We start from the raw sequence: 17,591 nt of genomic DNA, 5'->3' as shown, positions 1-17,591 counted from the left end.
ATAGGGGGGAGTGAGGCCTAAAAGGGTTTTATAAATAAGCATCAATCAGTGGGTCTTGCGACGGGTATACAGAGATGACCAGTTTACAGAGGAGTATAGAGTGCAGTGATGTCCTATAAGGAGCATTGGTGGCAAATCTGATGGCCCGAATAGTAAAGAACATCTAGCCGCTCGAGTGGAACTTTACCTGCCGATGTATAAATTACTTCTCCGTAATCTAGCCTGGGTAGGATGGTCATCTGAATCAGGGTTAGTTTGGCAGCTGGGGTGAAAAAGGAGCGATTACGACAGAGGAAACCAAGTCTAGATTTAACTTTAGCCTGCAGCTTTGATATGTGCTGACAGAAGGACCATCTAGCCATACTCCCAAGTACTTGTATGAGGTGACTACCTCAAGCTCTAAACCCTCAGCGGTAGTAATCACACCTGTGGGGAGAGGGGCATTCTTCTTACCAAACCACATGACATTTGTTTTGGAGGTGTTCAGAACAAGATTAAGGGCAGAGAAAGTTTGTTGGACACTAAGAAAGTTTTGTTGTAGAGCATTTTACACAAAATCCGGAGAGGGGCCAGCTGAGTATAAGACTGTATCATCTGCATATAAATGGATGAGAGAGCCTTCTACTACCTGATCTATGTTGTTGATGTAAATTGAGAAGAGCGTGGGGCCGAGGATTGAGACATGGGGTACACCCTTGGTGACAGGCAGTGGCTGAGACAGCAGATGTTCTTATTTTATACACTGCACTCTTTAAGAAAGGTAGTTAGCAAACCAGGCCAAAGACCCCTCAGAGACACCAATACTCACAAGAATGGAATGGTCTACCGTATCAAAAGCTTTGGCCAAGTCCATAAAAATAGCAGCACAACATTGGGTAGAATCAAGGGCAATGGTGACATCATTTAGGACCTTTAAGGTTGCAGTGACACATCCATAACCTGAGCGGAAACCAGATTGCATACCAGAGAGAATACTATAGACATCAAGAAAGCCAGTCAGTTAATTCAGTTTTTCCAACACTTTTGATAAACAGGGCAAAATAGAAATAGGCCTATAACAGTTAGATTAATCTTGATCTCCCCCTTTAAATAAAGAACAAACCGTGGCTGCCTTCCAAGCAATGGGAACCTCCCCAGAGAGGAGAGACAGGTTAAAAAGGTCAGAGATAGACTTGGCGATTAGAGGGGCAGCAACCTTAAAGAAGAAAGGGTCTAAACCATCTGATTCAGATGTTTTTTGGGGTCAAGTTTAATCCTTTAGCACCTCGAACTCAATAACCGCCTGCAGGGAGAAACTTTGTAGTGGGGGAAAAAGAGAGAGGAGCATCGGGGCTAGTCGCATTAGAAGGGGTGGGAGATAAGGAAACATTGGATGGGCAAGGAGGCATGGCTGAGTCAAATAGGAATCCTGACTTTATGAAGTGGTGATTATAAAGCTCAGCCATGTGCTTCTTGTCAGTAACAATCACATCATCAACTTTAAGGGACATGGGCAGCTGTGAGGAGGAGGGTTTATTCTCCAGGTCTTTAACCGTTTTCCAGAACTTCTTGGGGTTAGACCCACAGAGAGAGAACTGCTCCTTAAAGTAACTAACTTTGGCCTTCCGGATAGCCCGAGTGCACTTATTTGTCATTTGTCTGAACGAGAGCCAGTCAGCCTGAGTATGTGAGTGCTGAGCCCTTCACCAAATGCAATTCTTGAGGTGGAGTAACTCTGCAAGACCACGGTCGAACCAGGGTCTGAACCTGTTTTTAATTCTCATTTTCTTTATGGGGGTGTGTTTGTTAACAATATCACTGAAAATATCAAAAAAGAAGGTCCAAGCCTCCTCGACAGAGAGGATCAAGCTGATTCTAAACCAATATACAGAAGCCACGTCATGAAGGAAGGCTTGCTCATGAAAGTTTTTTTAGCAAGCGTCTATGACAAATCAGGACAGGTCGTTTCACTGAGGAGCCATTACGAACACAGACTGTACGTCACGTCCTGACCAGTAATAGGGGTTATTTGTTATTATAGTTTGGTCAGGACGTGGCAGGAGGTGTTTGTTTCATGTGGTTTGGGCTATGTATTTAGGTAGAGGGGTATTTGTTTTATATGGTTCGGGGTGTGTGTGTATGTAGAGGGGTGTTGGATTTATGTGTTCCGGGGCTTTTGGTTTATGTTCTTGTTTTGTATTCTAGGGTTTCTATGTTGTGTATTTCTTTGTTGGCCTGATGTGGCTCTCAATCAGGAACAGCTGTACATCGTTGTTTCTGATTGAGAGTCATACTTAGGGAGCCTGTTTTCCACCTGTCCCTTTGTGGGAGATTGTTTTTGCATTGCTGTGTATAGCCTGCGAAACTGTCGTTCTTTATTTATTGTTTTTTCGTGTTCACCTATAAATAAAATAATGATGAGCACGCAACCCGCTGCGCCTTGGTCCTCCACACACGACACTCGTGACACTGTAAAACAGTGATCACTAAGGTCATTACAGAAAACACCAGACTGATACCTATCAGGATTATTTGTGAGGATAACATCGAGGAGAGTAGCCTTTTCTGGGGTTTTGGAGTCATACCTTGTGGGATTGGTAATAATCTGAGAAAGATTTATTGAGTCCCATTGCTTTAGGACATGTTAAGGTGGTTTAAGCATGTCCCAGTTTAGGTCACCTAGCAGGGCAAATTCAGATTTAGTTTAAGGGGCCAGGAGAGAGCTTAGTGCAGGTAGGGTCCAGGCCGGTGCTGACTACTTTACGTACTTTACGTTAGCTAGCTGGCCATTCATAATAATAACTAGCTAGCTGACAGTTAATGTTATTGCATTAATTATTTTTGCTGGCATGTTTGCATTTTCAACGTAAAAAAAAACTATCGACATCTTTATCATCAACTACATGGCTTTTAAGAATTTTTGATTAACTAGCTAACAACATTATGTGCCCAATGTCCCTTCAACATCGTAGTTGCGGATCGAAGCATTACGGATATTCATATTTCTATTCCATTACTGTCTCGTTTACGTGGCTGCAGGTGGCTAAAAGTCTAGCAAGCTTTCCTCATGCTACAAATAAACTACATTAGACAACACCACTTTCAATTTCTCCCTGCAGGAGCAAGGAGGTGGAAGTATAGAGATTATTTTTCTTCTTCTGTGTATTTTTTTTGGCAGTTGGCAACCAACTTTAAAGTGCATTACCGCCACCAACAGGACTGGAGTGTGGACCAGAGGTCTAAGCAGCATAAAGACAGACAGAGAACACATTTTTATTTCTGTGCCATTTATAACATCTGTGAAAGCACTGGCAGCGCCATTAGCTTAATGCAGCTAGCAGCCATATTGAATGACGCCAAAACAACGGTGGGAAAATAAGGAAGCTTCTCATTCCAACTCTAAGTGTGTGTTCATCTGTTTTGTTTAAGCGCTGTACCTGACTCCATCTAACCATGGTCTCTGCTGTTGGCTGTAATGCCAGAAAAACACCTTTTAGAGTACTGTAGTCCCTAAATCCCATGTAAAACGTGTTGTTCTTCTTGTCACACAGGAAGCTTTGAAGGAGGAACTGGTTTGCCTGAAGCTTCACAATTTCCTCGGCTTGACGAGCGACCTCATTGCGTGCCTCTTCAAGCTGCCCAACTACATGCTCTTAAAATGAATACTATCAGCTCTACATCTTCTATTCCAAATACAGGCCACGCAAATTAATACATGTTCCTTTTCTGTTAGTAGAACGCTTACAGAAAAACAACTCAAAATGAACTTGCATGGCCTTTATGTAGAGTAGACGGGCAGATACTGATGTATTCATTGTGAATGATTGTAAATGGGAGCTAGTGACCGAGGTTAAACCAAATATTGTAAACTCACAAAAACACTAAAGTAACTGAAGTTCACATAGCAAGTTTATACCTGACCATGATTTGGCAAGCCATGTTCTCAGCTTGAGGATCCTGATCCAGTGAGTCACTGTAGATTCAAGATTTGGTTACATATACCTGCTATGAACTATTGATAATTACAGAAAAGATACATATGTAATAATAAACAACTACCTTAGCTCATCTGGCTCCTCAGCAGGTGCATCCTTTCCATGATGGGTAGCCTCACTGTAACACAGAAAAAATAAGTTACAGTTGATTAATGATTCTACCTGTCAAGTTGTTTAATAAACTAGTAGTTAGCTAGTTTAGGGGTAAGCTACGCTAGAAGGCCTACCTTGCAGCTTTTCTGATGATGGTCTTCCTGCCAGGCTTTGGGGTGGACATCCAGGTGAACACAGTCGGCACAACCTGCTCCTTTAGCATCCGTTTCCCACTTATTGTCTTTAAAAAGGAGTCCACAACAAAGTGTTTTGAACACACTTTGGTTGTTGTCAGTTAACTGTGTAGGGAAATATTGATCCAGTTTAGTTATCAAGCGTTATAACTTCCTATATTGGTTAGAGATGCAAAAATAGGTACTAAGTTAACCAATGTTAGCATTTCTCAACTAACTGGTGGCTCTGCTGTTAGCCTGGCTGGCCAGTAGATAGCTAGCTAACTAGCAACATTAAATTCAAAAATCATAACTTACCTTATAATGTGGTTTGACAACTCTTTACTTTCACCACTCATTGACGTCGGATTGCAGTCTTTGGGGAAACTGTGAAAAGTTAATTCTCTGCATCACTCCCTCCTTTTGTAGGAGTTACATCCAGGGACGCAGCAGTACAACTTTTGACTATGTTGCCTAGGTTTCCGGCCTCTGTTTCCCATTCATTCAGCTGGAAGTGACGTGTCACGTCGGGTGAATTAAGCGAATTGAGGCAATCTCCATTTTAAAGTAGTCCATTTTATTTTTCACGATTGGCTGATCCCTCCTGATGACCCAATTGGACATGACTCCAACAGGGTCACCAGGAGGGATCAGCCAATGAAGTTGGAAATCCCACCCAGCTGACTACATTAAAACGGTGGAAGCCCTCCATTGTGCTGCACATGCTAAAACGTCCTTATGGCCACTAAAGGCCTCTATCATTCTCTATGGGTGGGAGCAGCATTTTCCTACTCTGTGATAGTACAGTCGTGGCCAAATTTTTGAGAATGACACAAATATTCATTTTCACAAAGTTTGCTGCTTCAGTGTCTTTAGATATTTTTGTCAGATGTTACTATGGAATACTGAAGTATAATTACAAGCATTTCATAAGTGTCAAAGGCTTTTATTGACAATTACATGAAGTTGATGCAAAGAGTCAATATTTGTAGTGTTGACCTTTCTTTTTCAAGACCTCTGCAATCCACCCTGGCATGCTGTCAATTAACTTCTGGGCCACATCCTGACTGATGGATGTGGGTTTTTGTTTGTCCACCCGCCTCTTGAGGATTGACCACAAGTTCTCAATGGGATTAAGGTCTGGGGAGTTTCCTTGCCATGGACACAAAATATCAATGTTTTGTTCCCCAAGCCACTTAGTTATCACTTTTGCCTTTTGGCAAGGTGCTCCATCATGCTGGAAAAGGCATTGTTCATCACCAAACTGTCCCTGGATGGTTGGGGGAAGTTGCTCTCGGAGGATGTGTTGGTACCATTTATTCATGGCTGTGTTCTTAGGCAAAATTGTGAGTGTGCCCACTCCCTTGGCTGAGAAGCAATCCCACACATGAATGGTCTTAGGATGCTTTACTGTTGGCATGACACAGGACTGATGGTAGAGCTCACCTTGTCTTCTCCGGACAAGCTTTTTTCCGGTTGCCCCAAACAATCGGAAAGGGGATTCATCAGAGAAAATTACTTTACCCCAGTCCTCAGCAGTCCAATCCCTGAACCTTTTGCAGAATATCAGTCTGTCCCTGATGTTTTTCCTGGAGAGAAGTGGCAAAAATGCTGCCCTTCTTGACACCAGGCCATCCTCCAAAAGTCTTCGCCTCACTGTGCGTGCAGATGCACTCACACCTGCCTGCTGCCATTCCTGAGCAAGCACTGTACTGGTGTGGTGCCCCGATCCTGCAGCTGAATCAACTTTAGGAGATGGTCCTGGCGCTTGCTGGACTTTCTTGGGCGCGCTGAAGCCTTCTTCACAACAACTGAACCGCTCTCCTTGAAGTTCTTGATGATCCGATAAATGGTTAATTTAGGTGCAATCTTACTGGCAGCAATATCCTTGCCTGTGAAGCCCTTTTTGTGCAAAGCAATGATGACGGCACGTGTTTCCTTGCAGGTAACCATGGTTGACAGAGGAAGAATGATTCCAATTACCACCCTCCTTTTGAAGCTTCCAGTCTGTTATTCGAACTCAATCAGCATGACATTGTGATCTCCAGCCTCGTCCTCGTCAACACTCACACCTGTGTTAACGAGAGAATCACTGACATGATGTCAGCTGGTCCTTTTGTGGCAGGGCTGAAATGCAGTGGAAATGTTTTTAAGGGATTCAGTTCATTTGCATGGCAAAGAGGGACTTTGCAATTAATTGCAATTCATCTGATCACTCTTCATAACATTCTGGAGTATATGCAAATTGCCATCATACAAACTGAGGCAGCAAACTTTGTGAAAATTAATATTTGTGTCATTCTCAAAACTTTTGGCCATGACTGTAGCTAGTCAATGAAGATGCTGCAAAGAAGCTGCTTCTAGGCTCTAAACTATGAATGATTACTGCCACCGATCATGCTGGACTATTTAGACTACTCTGTAATGAAACCAGTGATTTCTATTCCAGTTCCAAATTTCCAAACAACAGCTTTTTATTGATGAATTAACTTGTTAACCACAATGGCCCTGGTAAAAGGTATGTAGACTATGAATTAAAATGTCAAGAGATCTCCATATGCCAGGCTATCTGTGGCTTGCTTTTAATGCCATTATTAGCTACATTAAAGTGTAACCAGGTGCAGCAGCAAGCAAATGTCCAACAAAGTGCTAGAATTTTTTGCCATCATCCTTGGAAGGAGATAAAGAAAGTCACACACAAAACTCAACTTGACTATGATATTGAATTACCAAAGTACTGGCAAGATAGTGTTCTCTGCAGAGCCTGAATTGATCTCATCTGCCCTGTTGTCAGAATTACAGGCATTAACTTCCAGATTGTATTTCAAAAGTTGCAAATGCTTCTTCTTCTTTTTCCCTATTCAAATTGCCCTATTGTTTTGGCATGACATCATCCCTAAAGATGTTGTGTACATTGTACCTTTGCTTGATCAAGGAAATTCAGTTAATGTAATGCACATGTGATAACAAACCCTCAACAAATAATTTTGTACGGCAGCTGATGATCTAATTCTTTATACAGCTATAACTGCATAAAGACTAGATGCCACAGGAGCACCTGTGTACATACTGTATATAATATATTTAAGGTTTATTTAGAATTTTACACATTTGCAGCTAAAAGCTAAATTGCAGAACACGTAATTAAGTACAGAAAATAATATGTATATATATATATATATTAGAAGTGGTGTACAATATCACAGTTAAGCAGCATTAAGCAGTCTCACAAAGTAAGGCATAGGGCTGTTGTAGAAGCTGTCAGTCCGAGATGAATTGGGTAGATCTGCCAGTGACATGGCCTCTCATCTGAGGCAGCCATTTGTTGTAATCCTGGGATTTTGCAAGCTTCTGTGCAAAGGATCTGCAGAGGCAGGTATGGCGGGACTCCAGGGGCTGCAAGGCCAGGTTGCACATCGTTGGAATCGTTGGATCTTCTCAAGTTGGTTGTGTTGGTGGGCTGTGAGACCTGGGTGCTATAACTAATGTCCAATTACCATTGAGAAATGCATTGAAACAGAGAGTGACAAGAATTTGAAAAATGTATCTAAAATCTAGTTTTATTGTGCCATAAATGAATGGACTTTGAGCGTATGATCAGTAATTTGGTATGGTGGCAAATGTGAACAGTTCATGTACAGTACAGAAATACATAGAAAAAAAAGCTATAACAATCTCTGTCCCATTGTTCTCTCCGTTTTGTCAAACCTCATCCCTTTTCAATCACACATCTTTAAAAAATAAATTAGGTTTAGTATGGTCTGTGATAGGCGAGTGTAATCCATAGAAAACATTGAACAATCTATGAGAAAAGCAAATATTGGTTGTGCAAAGAACACCCAACTTCAAGCGTAATCCCCAAGAGGGGGTAAAAGTTCAGACTGTATCTTCTATTCCCCCAGTGAACTTAGTATGATCACATAGGCAAGACTGTGACGAAGCAGTTTTAAACAGTTCCCGGTAGACTGAGGATCCCACCTCTTATCAACACACAACAACTGTCACTCTGCTGACAGACCATGTCTTGGCTGCAGGACGTCATTGAAGCAAATGAATGAAACTTTATTTAAATAAAAGTGAATTACTACTGAAAAGAGAGAATTTGTTCTGTCATTGAATGGTGATGTGAATAATGACAGTGAATGTTTAGACAAACATGCTGTTTGGTCCTTTCTTATTAAAGCCCTCACTGAGAAATAGCAGCAGTTAAGGTTGAAAATCTATTCCCCATGGTTAACATTATACCTGAGTAGCTAATACAATATATATTAATAAGTCAAAAATTCAATTCCCGTTAACAATATTATGCGATAATACCCTAGGAAGCAACTGAAAATGTTTTTTTTATCCTGAACATTCTTAAATATTTGAAAAATATACTACTTTGAAACGATAATTGCAAAAAGTCATTACGTGATTACAGAGCTCTGCAGTCTGTGTTGAGAAGAAGCATTCTCTCTCACTTTATTAAGTTAAAAGTGTCAAGGAACAAACCATATAGTGCAATTTATAATCAATAAAATGTGGTTCAATACCCTGTGAAAGTAACCACCCCTTCCGCTTTACTTCCGGGTCATGTCCCCATATCTTTTCAATGGGCTTGAAGTTATATAATCAAATTCGTGAAAACAGGGTCCTTTAAGAAATACATCAAATCATATTATGGAAGAATTTACTTCTGCCAGATGCTTTTTATGAAGTATTTGACTTGAAGACCATTCTGCCATGTTTTTGCCCAAAAGTTCAAAAACTACAAGGCTACTTCCTGGTGAATAACATCTCAATTTCATGGCGTATTGCTTCAGTGAGTTATAATATACATTTCAGTTAATCACTGTACCGTAAGGGTTTAAGATATCAGAGATTATAAGCTATAAGCCACTCGCAAAGGACACATTGGTCTCCCGACTGATGCTCTCCTTTACCTCTACGGGTAAAGTGTCAAAAAGGTGGTCCTCGACAATGAGGCAGTTTTTACGTAGAAGGCGACAGTTCCCCAGTAGCGAGGGAAGGCGGTCCAGACAGTTCCCCCTAAGCTCCAGCTGAGTGAGCTGCACCAACTGACCCACTGTCTCAGGCAGGGTGGTGAGGCCATTGTTGCTCAGACACAGGACCTTCAGCTTGGTGCACCTGAACAGCTGCTTGGGCAGCACCTCCACCTTGTTTGCATTAATGGCGAAGTGCTGGAGGTTCTGCAGGAGACCCACGTCCGGCGGGATCACTGTGATGGAGTTCTGACTGACGTCCAGGTGCCTCAGCTTGGGGAGGTGGAACAGCGCCGGCGGGAGCGTCTCCAGTTTGTTGTGCGAAAGGTGAAGTGACTCCAAACACTTGACCTGGCCTATGGAGGCTGGAATGGTGATGATTTTGTTGTGCCACAGTTTGAGGCAGGTCAACCTCTTGAGGTGCTGAAAGCTGATGATCTCCTCAATGGTGCGAATGTTGTTGGATTTGAGGTCCAGTTCTTGAAGGTTGGTTAAGCTGAAAATAGCATGGGGGATCCTCTCCAGCTCACAGTTGTGCAACTCCAGATCGACAAGGTTTGTCATCTTCTTGAGGCTGTTCAGTACCAGTAGTTTAGTACCATCATTGTGCACCACCAGTTTGATCAGGTGTGGGGATAGCTCAGTTAGGCTTGAAGGCATCTTGGTGAGGTTGCTCTTCAGATACAATGTCTTTAGATGTTTCAAATCTCGCATGGACTCTAGTCCTATCATTTTGTTGTGTTCTGAGCTTAAATTCCCTACCAAGTTAAGCTCCCTCAAACTTCTCAACAAGTAAACCCATGTTGGGATCTCAGCGACGTCTGTGAACTTGACGTGAAGGCAGCGGAGGTGGTCACGGAGAAAGACAAAGGCTGTCTGCTCAACTTTGGCAGGGCAGTGGCAGAGGTGCAGCTCATGCATACTGGTCATTTGGGAAATCTTTGCCGAAAACCTGACCTCAGGAATTAGTTCTAGTTTAAGTATTTCCAGGTCGGTGAGATCAAACACTGCATTGGGGAGACCAGAGAGCATGAAGAGGTGGAGCTCCTGCTGGTCTTGGGCATTTCGGATCACAAGCTGTCTGAGCTTCTCAAATGTCCACTCGTGGTTCAGACTGATCTCCCTCAGCTTGTTCTCGCTGACCTCTGAGAGGAATACACCAAACCGTTTGGAATACAGCTGGTCGTACTGATCGACCATGTGCAGGAGGAACGCAAAATCGTTCTTCACGTCAGGAATGTCACTGAAGCTACTCTCCTCTCTGACTTTCTCAAATGAGTACTCTTTAAGGGGGCGCCTGAAAAGCCAGTGGAGGGAGTACAAGCACACCATCCCATAGATCAATATGAGGGCCATATAGCTGAGGAGGAGCTTTCTCAGCATGAACGCCATGTTGTGGGTACAAAAGAATTGCTTATATCCGGTTAAGTGTTTAATATCGGGCTCACATTTGTGGCGAAAGTCGATGGCAGCCATAAAAGTTGACGTATATGACAGAATCAAAATGAACTTGACCGTTTTGACCACGGTCTGAGCTACGTAGAGCTTGTAGATGAAATCGCTGTCCTCCACATGGGCACGGAATTTTCTCACCTTCTCAAAAAGAGCCTTGGCCTGCTCTCCATCCTTCTTGTCCAAGATAGTCATACTTGGTGCCTCAGCAACGGGCGTATCTGCTGAGAACTTGACTCCTGTATTCCCAAGCATAGGAGTAGATGTGTTGGCAGCATTTTCGTCTTTATTTTCCTGTGATACCTGTTTCGGTGCTGAAGTGGTGCCAGTCAGTCTCTGTTTGTTCTCCTCAGAATCCTCACAGGCTGTCTCGGACAAAGCCTTTGTCGTCCATGGAGACTCAAAGCACCGTCCGAGAATGGACACAAAGTGTTCAATCTTTGAGCTTGTCTTGGGGTATTTGAACCAGAAGTTACTACTGACCATAAGCACAAGGGTGTGGATGAGGGTGAGGTACGGGAAGTACTTTGAGTACCAGGGCAAGGCAACATGGTAACACATTTGGTTGACAAAGATGTACTGCTGATAATCTAAGTTGGTTCGGATTCCTGTGGGCTCAGGTTGCTGCATTTTGCTCTCTCGCTTCACAACGATGGGTTGGGTGTTGTGGATCTCGTGTACAGCACTGTCTGGTAGATCTTTAGTGGCCATTGGTGTAGCAAGCACTGTCGTCATACTAACTGTTGATGAGGTGGTTTCTTGCTGACATTGGGTTGTGCAAGAGTTTGGCCCTGCCGCCTCCTCCGCTTCCTCCAGGTAGGGAAGGCATGCCACCTGGTCCTTTGTGATCTGCATCGTCATGGCGAAGATGGACAACATGAGCATGACCACCCCCAGGTAGTCCATGAAGACGTCCCACCATGGTTTTAGGATGCGGTAGGTCGGCTGGATGTCATTCAGCGATGCTAACTCAGTGATGGTAAACATTCCTGCAATAGAAGAAGACTGGGCATTTAGCTAGTATGGAAAGCACTTATTTCTCAAACAATCTAATTATAAATAAATAAAACAAGCACTTCAAATGTGTGTTTTTGTTTGGAATCAAATCGATTTTTGTTGGTAAATGTTTGTACTTGGTATGGTTATAAAGGTTAAAAAGGTAATAAAGGTTGACGCCATTATTTTTTAGAACTAAATTGATTGGCTCTCCATGTCAAAGTGGCTTATAAAATACAAAACAGCATTAGTAATGACATTGGCTTATTACTCTCTCTCATGCATCTCTATAAAGAATTTGAAAACATCTGAGTCTACAAACTATTGTATGTCATTGAGAAGTTTATAATGTTGGTGTGCCGTTTTAAGAAGCAATGGTAATTGTGCCCAGATTCAACATGTGGGAGCACTTCCTTCTCTGATCCTTTTCTCCCACGGTAAAAATTATGTTTACAATTGTTTTATGACAGTGAAGATACATTGCCTAGGTAGCCTAGATCTTGGTAGCCTAGATAATGATCACTACTGTTAATATTTGTAACTGTTACAACACTATTAAGAGTGATTTTATGGCATACACTTTTCCTTACCAGTATTCTAAAACAAATATGGTACGCTTTACCAACCAATAAAACTCGATGATATTTTTTTTCATTCATAATTTCCTTTCATAGTTGAACTAAAGAATTACAGTAATATCAATACATATTTTGACATTATAGGCTAGTAGCCTATAGGCTATATTTATAACTATAGTATAATATTAATCAAAAATGCTTTAAGGTGACATCCCAGTAAGAGTAAGCCATCATTAAAGACGTTTTGCATATAATCAAAGCAGAAGATCTGTAGGCGAGAGCGTGTAGTAGACCGTAGAGACAGTCCTGGTCTAAAAAAGAGAAGAGCAGAGAGACCAGTTGTGGAATACACCTAGGCTACTGATCGAACATATTTACAGTTATTTCATTTAGGAAATATAAACTATTAGACACATGTTAAACTCTTGAGAATCTTCTAGAGATCTTGCGCATTCATTTTTATGTTGCTGTCTGACTGAGGTCTTGTGACTTGCTGTAACGTGGGGTAAACTTAAACTGTAACTCAACTACAGCATGTGCCCAGTTAAAACATTTACGGTGCGTTCCTTAACAATTTATTTTATCTTGCCACAGCCTAAATAAACTACCCTGGGATAACCGCACATTATGACAATCAACATCAAACAAATATAAATTAGGATTTGACAGTTTTTACAGCGTGGTAAATGCGAGAAAAAAAATACCATACTTACTATCTTGGTGACGTTATCTCTTATCAATAAGATTTCCGGCACTCCATTCCACTTTTACGGTCAAGACAGTTCCTTCCGACGGTTCAGATCAAATAATTAAACCATCATCTATAGAATAAAGCTTGTGACCAAGAATATTATGTTCGTGACAGTGCGAATGTCAGCACCATTCTCAATACCCACGGTTCTGCATTGGCTACCTGATAAACACTAGCTACGTGAACAATATGCGCAGAACGTCTGCCTCCGTACGCATGTAATTCAAAGTAAAGGATAGTCCAACTTTAACATTAAAGCGCTATTACCGGCGTTTATGAGATGGTGGATGCCACAGATCAACGTCCCAAAGACACAACGTGCTTGTCTCAGATGCCACCAAATTCGAGATAGGCCTAATAATGAAAACTAGGGCACCACCTACTCTACTACGACTTGATCGAATGTTTCTCCCGCGTGAACATTCTGTTACAATATAACTCATTCAGAAGCTTTGAACTGTAACCATCTGTTCAGTAACTATGTAGCAATTACTACTTTTCAGTCTGTAAATGAATACATTGTATTTGGTACATCATATCTGCTGCCCCAGTAAGCTACACAATGTAACTATCCTTGCTAGCTCTCTCCCTCTCGTCCTGTCTGTCTGTCTGTAGTTAGGCTAGATAGCCAGCCTAATTGTGAAATATGAAGACGTCAGGAATCTAGAACCCTTTTGGTGTAACTCGCTATCGACTGAAGTCATGCTGGATTTCCAGCTATGTCTGGATTTGGTTGCTTGCTGCACCGGTGCACTGCACACTGTTGAGGAAGTGTCTCTTGAGTATGGTACAGGTTCCAACCGGTCCAGGCTAGATCATGTAAAAAGAGTGGGCTACCCTCCTCTCAACCCTTGTACTCTCAGAGGAAGTGAATAAAAACAAGTCCATGGAGTGCCAGGCAGGGGCGGACTGGAACAAAAATTCAGCCCTGGCATTTTAGCCACACCAGCCCACATCCCCTTGCAACTTTTACTTTACCAGTCAGCGGTGAAACATAGTCCTCCTCCTTTTTTAACCAGCTCATGTTTAAAAGACAAACACAACATGTAAAAACATCACTGGAGATACAACTCACCACTATAACTGTGCATCTTGCCTGCCTGTTGTGCAGTCTGTTTCTGTATCTTCTCTGCTGTCACTCTGTCTCTTTCAGTCTGTCACTCTGTCTGTCTTTGCTTCTCCTTGTTCTCGAATGTTGTCTGTCTGTCACTCCGAAGTTAACTGAACTGTATCTCTCTGTTTACTGAATAAATGCCTAATAGATTACAATTGGCTCATAATACCTCATGTAAGCCTAACTACTTATATTGAAAATATAAATTCCTGGATTTCATACATGTCCCCCCTATCCTTATGGGGCTCCCGAGAGGCGCGGTGGTCTAAGGCACAGCCTCTCAGTGCAAGAGGCATCACTGTAGTCCCCGGTTCACATCTGGCTGTGATTGGGAGTCCCATAGGGCAGTGCACAATTGGCCCAGCATCGTCCAGGTTTGGCCGGGGTAGGCCGTCATTGTAAATTAGATTTTGTTCTTAACTGACCTGCCTAGTTAAATAAAGGTTAAATTTAAACAATTTAAATTTTAAATAATGTCTATGCCCAGCATCGTCCAGGTTTGGCCCAGCATCGTCCAGGTTTGGCCGGGGTAGGCCGTCATTGTAAATTAGATTTTGTTCTTAACTGACCTGCCTAGTTAAATAAAGGTTGAAAAAAGATGTATATATATCCTAAGGGTTAATTACTATTGCATATATAATATAGAGCCAAAATATGACAACTGGAAGTACATCTGTGTCAGTGTCTCTCTCTGTTTTTTTCCTACATGACCTGAGCTGCTTACTATTCTTTTAACAGGTACAGGTACAGGTACAGTGGTGAGTTTAGTAAATCTTGGTGGGGCAAACTCAAAAGAAATGTTTTTAGATGCATGCCAGCAAAGCCACTACACAGAAAAACAGTAAACACTACATAAATTGCATTATAATGGTGACAAACGGTGCCCACAAACTGTTATGACCTACATAAAGCTGTCCCAACAGCAGAGCTTTCATTTCAGCACCATAGAGTGACGCCTTACCTCTACTAATCAAATCAAATCAAATCAAATTTATTTTTATATAGCCCTTCGTACATCAGCTGATATTCTCAAAGTGCTGTACAGAAACCCAGCCTAAAACCCCAAACAGCAAGCAAAGCATGTGAAAGAAGCACGGTGGCTAGGAAAAACTCCCTAGGAAAAACTCCCTAGAAAGGCCAAAAACCTAGGAAGAAACCTAGAGAGGAACCAGGCTATGAGGGGTGGCCATTCAGCCTTAAAAAACATATGTGATATGGCTGACTTGCTTAAACAAATGTGGTTTCTACTGACAATTGAGATATACAAACTATGGCATAAGGAAACGACGAGCAAATAAGAGGCAATCCGTAATTTCGATTAAGACATTAGACATTATTTAAAATGTAAATTGTTTAAATGTAACCTTTATTTAACTAGGCAGAACATGCCCCCTTCATTTATCCTACGGTTCTGACTTGGTGTACAGGGAGAATGTTGTAAGAGGGCCCATGTTCTGAATTCTGTCGCAGTACATTTCAAAAGTGCTGATTGAATCCCCGAACTGACAAGGTAAAAATCTGTCGTTCTGGCCCTGAACAAGGCAGTTAACCCACTGTTCCCTGGTAGGCCATAATTGTAAATAAGAATTTGTTCTTAACTGACTTGCCTAGTTAAACAAAGGTTAAATAAAATAAAATAAAAATATAATCATACAGTGAAAGCGCTTACAATGTTCAATGATTACATTTCTCTAAAACAGGCTATAGGCTACATGTGCACCACCAAGTCAGAACAGTAGGCTAAATTATGAGACCAAATTAAGACCAAATTATTAAGGTGAGGCACATGGGCTACGAACAGCTTACTACACAACATACATTTAGTATTACTTTCTTAGCTACAGTATACATATCTCCCTGGCATAACATAATTTATGCAGCAGCATAAAATACATGTTTGGACTCACCTTTTGGTGCTGTGCTCACTTGAACAGGAAGGTGGTGTAGGAAAGTGGTCCTTCTTGTGGGCAAATTTTGACATCAAACTTTGTCATCAAAGTCTGGCATTCTCTGGATTTATGGTGCTTTCAAGAACACTGGGAACTCAGAAAAAACAAGGTCGAATCATGATGTCAGTGATCTTCAGGTCGTAGCTCTAGAAAAAGGCCCGGGTTTCCGACTTGGAATTCCGAATTGGATGACAGTTTAAAAAGTATTTTCCCAGTCAGAGCTCGTTTTCCCCCCGAGTTCCCAGTTGTATTGTACGTGGCAGAAGTCATGCTGGATTGACAGCATGGCCAATGTATTCAACCTTTTCTGACCCATGGTGTGTTGCGAGTTAATTGTTATCCTTTTAAGCTTGGAAAAGAGACCCTTAAACCACACACCCTCTCCACTGAATAGCAGGCTAACGATTGCTTTGCAAAGCTTGCAGTTAGCCAATGATTCCTACCAACCAATCATTGTTGAATTTGCGATTTCCAACTTGTTGTGTAATGTTTATGTCCAATGGCCAATGAGCACCGATATGTTTTAGCTATAATTTCTCTTCATATGACAAGGATTGAAAAGGATTTGCCAGTAGATTGCCGAATTGATTCATGATGATTACTGCTTGCTAGCTAAGATTTTGAAAGTATGATGTTGATATGATCAGTCCAATCAAAGCCACGGTAGATATAACGTGATTTGACGTCATTTTGTCTGTGGCCAGTGACCTTGAGCCTTCTTGAATGGGACTTCTCATTTTAAATCTATGGCAGCACCCAAGGGGCTTGAATTTTCGAGCTCTACCCATTTTTTTGCGGTTTTGCAGATGACGTAGTGTCCCAATGAGTGACAGAACACTGAGCCAATCATGGCGCAACTAGAGAACATTACCAACCCCTACGCTCCGTATTTTCCGCTGGTTGCCCCACCACCACAGAAAGCACTGAGCTAGGCTGAAACACCTGCATTTTGGAGCTGCATTATTCAAGAAAGCAAAAAAGAGACCATGTTTGCATGCAGCTTTATTAACACAAATATTCGTTTCTACATTGTTTGCAAACTGATATGTGACACGTATTAATGCCAAAATAATATGCAACCCCCCCCCCCCCCCCCCAAAAAAAGCGTCTAAAGCCATCACAAAGGGAGGAATGCCCCACCTGTCCTGAATGACGGGTCGCCACTGCAGGTACTGCAGGAATGTCTACTAATGGCATGCCAATCTTTTTGTGAGAAATTATTACTGGTCACTCAGACATTTATTAAGTATTTATACATTATAAATAGCACTTACTTTAGATTAGGGACTGCAAAAAGACTTGGTGAACACACAATTTATAAATGCCCTGTAAATAGTTTATTATGGACCATTGAACTACATTGTTACCCATCCGGTACGATTAGACAAAGAAGAAAATAAATGCCTACTTTATTGACCAAAACCCTTGCCTCCTCTCATAACATCACCTCATACCCGCTCTCCTCTCCGTTTCCTGTTCCAGACCTTGATCAATCGGTCACCAGGCTCCGGGACCATCGGAGACAT

The 17,591-nt window shown here is 41.9% G+C and overlaps 1 protein-coding gene across 2 annotated transcripts; it reads right to left on the bottom strand.

Moving 5' to 3' along the window:
• Window positions 1-7,782: 7,782 nt before the first annotated feature.
• Window positions 7,783-16,403, bottom strand: LOC106568987 (volume-regulated anion channel subunit LRRC8D). 2 transcript variants are annotated; one of them, XM_014139921.3, is made up of 2 exons: window positions 16,024-16,403; window positions 7,783-11,666 (listed from the first exon to the last, which is right to left on the bottom strand). In XM_014139921.3, exon 2 carries the CDS (start codon window positions 11,662-11,664, stop codon window positions 9,112-9,114), a length of 2,553 nt encoding a protein of 850 aa, XP_013995396.3. In that variant the 5' UTR covers window positions 11,665-11,666; window positions 16,024-16,403; the 3' UTR covers window positions 7,783-9,111. The 2 variants fall into 2 exon arrangements, with proteins under 2 accessions (XP_013995396.3, XP_013995395.3); XM_014139920.3 differs by lacking the exon at window positions 16,024-16,403 and adding an exon at window positions 12,965-13,895.
• Between the last annotated feature and the right edge of the window lie 1,188 nt (window positions 16,404-17,591).

This window comes from Salmo salar, chromosome 14 (assembly GCF_965601325.2).
Source record: "Salmo salar chromosome 14, fSalSal1, whole genome shotgun sequence".
In the NCBI taxonomy this organism is placed as follows: domain Eukaryota; kingdom Metazoa; phylum Chordata; class Actinopteri; order Salmoniformes; family Salmonidae; genus Salmo; species Salmo salar.
The sequence above is the reverse complement of the archived record's forward strand: the minus strand, read 5'-3'. Positions and strand labels throughout refer to the sequence as shown.

What these genes read in the sequence shown, in the direction of transcription:
- LOC106568987 (XM_014139921.3), bottom strand. Translation starts at nt 11,664, where the DNA reads ATGTTTACCATCACTGAGTTAGCATCGCTGAATGACATCCAGCCGACC.